We start from the raw sequence: 8,817 nt of genomic DNA, 5'->3' as shown, positions 1-8,817 counted from the left end.
AATAAAAAATTGGCTTTAAAAGCAGAAAAGCATGAAAAAATAAAAGTGCTTGCAGATTCAAAACTAAACACCATAAGCGATCACATTTCAAAAGCGTTGAAGGATGATGTTGTGAGCGATTCAGAATATGAATTGATTTTGAATGAACTTCAAAAGTTTAAGTCTATGATGAGTGAGATAAGATCCACAAATAAAAATGCTATTGACGAAGTGACCAAAGAGTCTTTAATCAATGAGGGAAGAGATCAAGCGATCAAAGCCTTTAACAACATGTTTAAAAAATCATAATGATTTTCCAGGATTTCACAAGTGAATTTAAAATAAATAAAAACGTCAACTCGGGGTTTTTATTTAAGTTTTTTTTCTTGTGATTAAAAAAAATGTCATTTTTTAAAATACTAGACCCTAAAAAGAGGGCTGAAATTATTAAAAATATTAATGAGAACAGAAAACAAATCTATGAAGAAAGCCTCAACAGAAACATTTCAAATGCCAATTATCAGAGTGATTTGAGTCAGTTTTATAAACCTCTCATCGAAAGCAATGAAAAGATGATCAAGAGTATTGAAGAAAAAGTGAATAACGAGCCTGCTCATGTGGATGAGTCTAATCCATTAGGAGATATTTCATCCCAATATTTAGAAATGTATAATACGCGATTTACAAACAATGTAGTTAAAAGAAATTTCGAAATTAGTAAAATTGGAAAAAAAAGGTTCTTTGGAAAAATGGAGGTGCAAGTAGATGGAAATGATATCATTGTTGGAGGAAAGAGGTATGAAGGAACAGAGGGTCTTTGGAGTCTTATGACGGAACCTGATTCTATGAACAAATGGAGCGATGTGAACGATGAAGATTTGGAAAATTATTCGAAAATTTTGTTCGACACTGGAGCTATTTACTCAGAATCAAATCCAAACAGAGCAAAAAGCTCCAGACTAGCAAAATACACGGAAATTATAAAGCCCATTTGGGATAGATTTAAAAGTCAAAATAGTGTTAAAAGAACAGGTAAAGGAATCATTATTCTTCCAAGCGACCCCAATGCTCTTGTAGAACAGCTTGAATTGAGCATCGCTGCTGGTCATGCTGGAAATCAGACCTCTAAAAACGTAGCTGTCGCCATTTGTGATGAATTGCTAAGACAAAAAGAGATAAACAAAGAGCAATACAAACATCTACAAAGAAGTATATATCAAAAGATATAAAAAAATATTTACCCATTTAAAAAATGCTAATCATAAACAACAGATGATATGTTAAAAAGAACGTTTTTGGAGGAGGAATTGTGGATACGATTAAGAATTTTTTGAGAAGGGCTGCTGCCTCTAACGCATCAAGATCTTCTTTGAGCCTGTTAAAAAAGGCGGCAAAGAGCGAACTGGGTAGAGAAGCCATCCTGGCCGCAAAATCTGCTGGTAAAGAATTGGCTACTTCAGCTATATCTACTGCCAAAGATGTTGCTATTGACAAGGGTAAAAAAGCGATCGAAAAAGTGTACTCAATCACTGGGACGGAGAAACCAGAGATGCAAGCCAATAGGGGGAGTCCAGCCGATAAGATCAATACGTTAGTGAACGACGTGGTTAAGCCCATAGATGATTTGCATAAATTGTTATATGGGTCGTCCATTAAGAAATCTACAAGGAGAAGAAAAATGACAGAAGAAAATGCAGTTAAAATTCAGGATCTTGTTTGACTAGGGAGTGGGATGCGCACTGCATGAAGTGATCTCAAAGAATTTTATTGATCCTAAAAGGATTTAAACTTTTTTTATTTCTTATATAAAAATGATTAACGCCGACAGATTAAGAGTAACAGAAAAACCAGAATATGACACTGGTATTGAAAAAATTGATTTCTATGAGTACCTTCCATCAAATCTCGATTTAAATAATTCAACCGACATCACCTTTGAAATTGATTGTCAGTCTGTGCATACAGTTCCGTCAGAGGCGTACGTCCTCATCGAAGGAGTGTTGAAAAAAGCAGATGGAACTGCGTACACAGCAACGGATAATATTACCTTGGTGCACAATGCAATGATGTATTTGTTTAGCGAAATCACTTACGATTTAACAGGGGCTCAAGTAGAAAGAGTGACAGAACCAGGCCAAGGAACAACGATGCTTGGATTGCTAAAATACCCTTATGCATTTCAGGTGGCGGAAGGTCTTAAACAGATGTGGTATAAGGATTCGTCAAACGCCACTGGAAATGGTGGGTTCATCGTGAGGAGAGATCATTTGTTTGCAGACACCACATCCATTGGAGCATTTTCGTTTAAAATACCCTTGAGACACATTTTTGGATTTTGCGAAACCTATGATAAAGTTGTTTACGGTTTCAGACACACCATTAAATTTACAAAGAAAGGAAATGACGATGCTATATACAGAGCTGAGAGTGTTGCTGCAGGAACGATTCGTTTGTCGAAATTCAGACTATTCATGCCTAGACTTGAATTGGACTTGACTGAGAAAAATAATTTCTATGACTTGATGAAGAGTAAGTTGACCATACCAGTAGCGTTTAAATCAAACAGAGTTGAAAGGCAGATTGTACCAGCTGGAATAACGCAATTCAATTGGTCTCTTGGAAGAGCCACAGACAAGAGCAGTCCTAGATTCATACTGCTCGCACTTCAAACAAATAGAAATCAAAGTCAAACTGTGAATCCGTCCATATTCGACCATTGCGATGTCAACAATTTTTACGTGACTGTCAATGGGATAAAATACCCCAATTACAATTACGACTTGAATTTTGGAGAGAAGAAAATTACACAAGCTCATTCGGACGCTTTCTCGTTCGACGATAGATATTATGGAACAAATGAGCTTGTTTGCCAATCTGGTTTATCTTTGCTGGAGTATAAAAATTTATTCCCGATATTCTTGGTGGATATAAGCAAGCAAAAAGAAAGAGTAGTTTCTGAAACTGCTGAATTGGTTGTCAATGTTCAATTCCGTACTGCAACACCTGCAAACACTGTTATTTACGCGGTGATTGTTTCAGACAAACTGTTGAGCTTCCAATCTAATGGAACTAACATGATAGCTATTTACTGATTATAGTTCCTTTTAGGATCAATGAAATTCTCTGATTTTTAAAATCCTTTTAGGATCAATGAAATTCTTCGAATTTTAAAAAAATACACGATTCGAACTCTTGATAAAATGATTTAAATAATTTTTTTTCATTACATAATAAAAACATGAGATATACAGTGAAGGATTTGAAAAAATTGTTAAGAGAAAATGGTGTTTCAAGAACATCAAACCATTTAATGACGCTGATGATGATTGCTATCGAGAACAAGCTCATCGATAAGGATACGCTTTTGGAAGATTCGAAAGAAGATAGGCCTGTAGGCAGACCTAGAAAGAGAGCAAAAAAAGAAAAGCCGAATGAAAGTAATCCTAAATATGCTCGTCTTCATAATATTAGAAATACTCCTGTCGTTGTGAGAATCACTAATGTAGAAACGGGTGAGGTGACTGAATACAATTCCCTTTACAAAGCCATTAACGAGACGAAACATGGGTGCAAATACTTTTATAATCGAAATGGGAAAGTAGATGATAACGGTATAAAGATAGAAATTTTAAATTCTGATAACATTTTATAACTTTTCACAAAAAAGTTACAAAATTGAAAAATGATATAAATAAAAATCTTACTCTATAAAAAATGGAAAACAAAACTGTCAAAGAATTAAAAGAAATCGCTAGAGAACGAAATGTTAAATATTATTACAGGATGAAAAAAGCAGATCTTGTAAGAGCTCTGCAGTCAGCTCCTGTTCCAAGACCTGTTCCAGCTCCTCGTCCTGCGGTTCAAAGACCTGTTCCAGCTCCTAGGCCTGTTTCTAACGACTTGATTTCATTCGGACCTGCTCGCTTACAAAATCATGCGACTACTAGAGTTGAAACATCTATTGTTGATGAGTCTGTTTCAGATTCATCGCCCGTTATCCTACCAAGACCTGTTCCTGCTCCTCGTCCTGGATTTTTTTCAACCTTGGCATCAGCTGCGAAAAAAGTTTCTTCTTTTGTTTTTAATAAATTTAACGATGTCGTAGAATGGGTGGAGCCCTACATCCCAGAACCGATCAAGAAAAAAGTAGACAATGTAGGTAATGAATTGAGAGAAAAAATAGACAATTTAAAAGCCATCGTGAGATCAACCGTTTACAAAAGTCCTATCGAGTTTAAATTAACCAAACACGCTGTGAAGAATGTGACTAGACAATATTCTTATGAAGCTAAACAAAATCAACAAGATGCTTCCGCATTTTTAGACATGGTTAAAGAGGGGGCTATAAAAATGATGAACCAAAATAAAAATACCAAAGTGAACTTTGTTTTAAAATGTACCATGACTCGTGCGAGTATTACCACTGGGGAGGAAATCAGTCTCACTTTTCCTTTTGCAAGTAAGTACGCCATTGTCTTGGAAGCAACGGATTTAGAAGAGTTATATAATACATCCAAAGGAGAAATTCTAGAGAACATAGTTAAATTTAATAGTAATGGATCCAACTGGAGAATGTCGAGAATTTTAAAAATAGATATGAATGTGATTAATTATGAGCCTATGAGAGCTTCATCATGGATAGAACTGGATAAATTTCTGAAAAACAAAAAGGCAATCATTAATATAAAAAATAACGACAACGAATGCTTCAAATGGTGTGTGACTAGAGCCTTGAACATGAAAAACAGAGACAACGAGAGAATGGATAAAGAGCTCATTGAAAAGTCAAAAGACTTCCATTGGGAAGGAATAGAATTCCCAGTCAAGCTAGAACAAATCGAGAAGTTTGAGAAGAACAATCCTGACATAAGCATCTCTGTTTTTGGATTTGAAGACAAACAACCTTACCCTTTGAAAAAATTAAAATATTTCGATAGAAAGCATCATATCGACTTGTTATTCATTTCAAACAAGACAACGAGTCATTATTGTTTAATTAATAATTTCAGTCGACTTATGGCCTCTTCAACATCGAAGAAGGAGCATAAGAAATATTTTTGTAGGAATTGTTTACAAGGATATTCTTCTCAAGAAGCGTTAGACAAGCATTGTACTTATTGCAAAGAGCATAGTTGCGTTCGAGTTGAGCTTCCTAAAGAAGGTTCATCCGTAAGCTTTAGCCAAGTGGGAAGATCCATGAGAGTTCCGTTTGTGGTGTATGCTGATTTTGAAAGTCGCATCATACCTATCAGCACATGCAATCCTGATGAAAAGCAGTCTTTTACCAAACAGTATCAAAAGCATGTTCCAAGCTCGTACTGTTATTATATCAAATGCTTTGACGAAACAGTATATAAAGGAAAGCTGGAGACCTATACTGCGACGAGTGAAACAGATGATGTAGCTGGTAAATTTGTAGAGAGTATTGAGAAGGATATTATAGAGATTTACGAAAGCACTAAATTTCCAAAAAAGATGGTGATCACTGAGGAGGATGAGAAGAATTTTAAAGAGGCTAAAGTATGTCATATTTGTAAAGAAGATCTTACAACCGATAGAGTGAGAGATCATTGTCATCTCTCAGGAAAATATAGAGGTGCTGCTCATAGCGATTGCAATACAAAATATGAAGTTCCAAAATTCTTCCCTATCGTTTTCCACAATTTATCTGGTTATGACTCTCATTTGTTCATCAAGAAACTCTCAGGTGGAAAATTAAGCTGCATCCCCAACAATGAAGAAAAGTACATTAGCTTTTCAAAAGAAATCAAAGTGGGAGAGTTTGTGGGTAAAGATGGAAAGACTCGTGATGTAAAGCGAGAATTGAGATTTATCGACAGCTACAGATTCATGGCTAGTACTTTAGACAGTTTAGCTAAAAATCTTACCGATGATCAATGCAAAAACGTTGCAAAATATTATTCAGGAACCCAATTTGATCTATTGAGAAAAAAAGGGGTGTATCCCTATGAATGGGTGGATACGATGGATAAATTTTCTGAAACACAATTGCCTCCTAAAGAGGCGTTCTATTCCAGGCTTTGTGATGAGGGAATAAGCGATGAGGATTATTTACACGCTCAAAAGGTATGGAAAGAATTTAACTGTCAATCGTTCAGAGACTATCATAATATATACAATGCGTCTGATGTGCTCATCCTCGCAGATGTGTTTGAGAATTTTAGAAATGTTTGTAGTGAAAATTATGGTCTTGATCCCGCTCATTATTACACATCTCCAGGATTAGCCTGGGATGCCGCACTCAAAATAACAAAGATATCCTTAGAGTTGATCAGTGACTATGACATGATACTGATGATTAAGGAAGGAATACGTGGTGGAATCAGCATGATATCGAATAGATATGGAGTCTCTAACAATAAGTACATGGGAGATTCTTATGATCCCCACAAAGAGTCGACCTTCATCCAATACTTGGATGCGAATAACTTGTATGGATGGGCGATGAGCAAACCTCTTCCCGTTGAAGGATTTAGATGGATGGCTGAAGAGGAGCTTCTTCATTGGAAGTCCATTCCTTGCATTCTAGAAGTCGATTTAGATTATCCTGAAAGCCTTCACGATGCGCATAATGACTACCCCTTAGCTCCTGAAAGAATGGAAATTAATAAAGTGGATAAGCTTGTTCCAAATTTAAACGATAAAAAGAATTATGTCATTCACCATGAAAATCTCAAGCTGTATGAGAGATTAGGATTGAAATTGGCAAAGATTCATAGAGGCATCACCTTTGAAGAAAAACCTTGGTTAAAAGAGTATATCTATCTTAATACGAATTTAAGAACCAAAGCTAAAAACGAATTTGAAAAGGAATTTTTTAAGCTCATGAACAACTCTGTCTTTGGAAAGACCATGGAGAATATTGAAAATCGTGTGGATGTTAGACTCGTGACGCAAGAATACGAGGCTCTAAAATTATCTAAGAAACCTAATTTTGAAAGTCGAACCATTTTCGATGAAAACTTGGTTGCTATACATATGAAAAGGACAAAGTTGGTTTACAACAAACCCATTTATTTAGGAATGTGCATCTTGGATCTGAGCAAAACGCTCATGTTTGAATTCCATTACGACTATATCAAACCAAAATACGGTGGTGATAAAGCAAAATTGTTAATGACAGACACTGATTCGCTCTTCTATGAAATCAAAACAGACGATTTTTATAAAGACATTGCTAAAGATGTAGAAAGTAGATTTGACACTAGCGAATTTAATAAAGATCATCCTGCTATAAGCAATTTCGGATTTAAGGCAGGATTAAATAAGAAAGTGATAGGAATGTTTAAAGACGAGACTGGAGGAAAACAGATTGAAGAATTTGTAGGACTTAGATCTAAGCTCTACTCTTACAAACTCCATGAAAAAGAAGAGAAAAAAAAATGCAAAGGAGTGAAAAAAAAGGTGGTTGAAAAAACAATCACTCACGAGGATTATAAAAACTGTCTTATGACTAAAAACGAGCAACTTAGAACCATGAATGTGATCCGGTCACGTTTACATGACATTTATACTGAACAGATCAACAAAATCGCACTCAGCGCTGATGATGATAAAAGAATCATCTTGGAAGACGGGGTAAGTACCTTAGCCTATGGACATTACAAATTAAAAAAATCCAACAAACTAAAGTAAATCCGCTCAGCTAAAAAATCCAACAAAATAAAAAAAATTTAACAAAATAAAGGTAAGTAGATCCGCTCAGCTAAAATAAAAAAATAACATATTAACAGAATGCATTCTGTTAATATGATCAGCTAAAAAAATCCAACAAAATAATAAAATGATCAATGTAGAAGGAATAATACTGCCAAACGAACCTCTATCCAACTTTCAACTGATAGAGTCTGTAAAAAAATTAAAGATTAAAAATTTCAGAGGCGTTTTTGTTCGTAATGAATTACCGAATAAGATAAGGAAAAAAGAATGTGGAATTGTGAATACGGGGGATTCTAGCACAGAGGGGTTTCATTGGGTCTGCTGGTATAAAGACGGGGATAAAAAATACAGCTTTGACTCTTACGCTCAGCCTCCTCTCGAGGAGCTTGTCCAATATTTAAAAAGTCCTGTCTTTTACATCAGCGAAAGGGTGCAATTTGGCAACACTTCTTATTGTGGTCACTTGTGCCTTTACGTTTTAAAAAGATTGCAGGAAGGAGACGACTTTCAAAGTGTCATTAACACATTGTGGTAGACTCAAAGAATCAATGCGCCAGAGCGTTAGATTCAAAGAATCAATGCGTGTTAGCGCTGAATTAAAAAAAATAACGCCTATATAAAAATGGTAGACAGATACAACAGAACACAATTAAAAGCTTATTTAGACGCTGTTTCAGAAACTGAAAGCTTAAACAGTAACCTATATGTGAGAACAGATGGGAATAGCACTATCACTTCAGACATGGATTTCAACTCTCATAAAATCATCAACATGGCAGAACCGACAAATGCTCATGATGCTGCCACCAAATATTACGTTGACAATCACGTGACAGGTGGGACTGGAACGGTAGTTGGAACTGCAGATTTGGATTTGAACTTTCACAAGGCAATCAATTTGAACGAACCGACCAATCTTCATGACGCCGCCACCAAAAATTACGTCGATGTGAGTTCGAGTCTATGTGTTAAAACGGACGGGTCTAGCACCATCACTGGAGATATAGATTTGAATTCTCACAAACTGATCAACGTGACTGATCCGACTAATTTAAAAGACGCTGCGACAAAGGGGTATGTAGACACGAAAGTCACTTACAATAATATTTCATACATAGACATTAACATGACATCGCACAAAATCGTCAACATGGCTGA

General features: G+C 35.7%; 1 protein-coding gene across 1 annotated transcript; it reads left to right on the top strand.

The window, feature by feature from the left end:
* The first annotated feature begins 1,790 nt into the window (after window positions 1-1,790).
* On the top strand, window positions 1,791-3,071 carry LOC149892313 (uncharacterized). Its single transcript, XM_090078106.1, has one exon. It carries the CDS (start codon window positions 1,791-1,793, stop codon window positions 3,069-3,071), a length of 1,281 nt encoding a protein of 426 aa, XP_089934232.1.
* The last annotated feature ends 5,746 nt before the right edge of the window (window positions 3,072-8,817 follow it).

The sequence above is a fragment of the Hydra viridissima genome, unplaced genomic scaffold, assembly GCF_058129835.1.
Source record: "Hydra viridissima isolate aposymbiotic clone 2 unplaced genomic scaffold, HvirCarnegie_v1 scaffold_2, whole genome shotgun sequence".
Classification (NCBI taxonomy): domain Eukaryota; kingdom Metazoa; phylum Cnidaria; class Hydrozoa; order Anthoathecata; family Hydridae; genus Hydra; species Hydra viridissima.
Note: the sequence above shows the minus strand (reverse complement) of the source record. Positions and strands in the feature narration are given on the sequence as shown.

Excerpts from the sequence above, each read along its gene's own strand:
- LOC149892313 (XM_090078106.1), top strand. The coding sequence starts at position 1,791 with ATGATTAACGCCGACAGATTAAGAGTAACAGAAAAACCAGAATATGAC.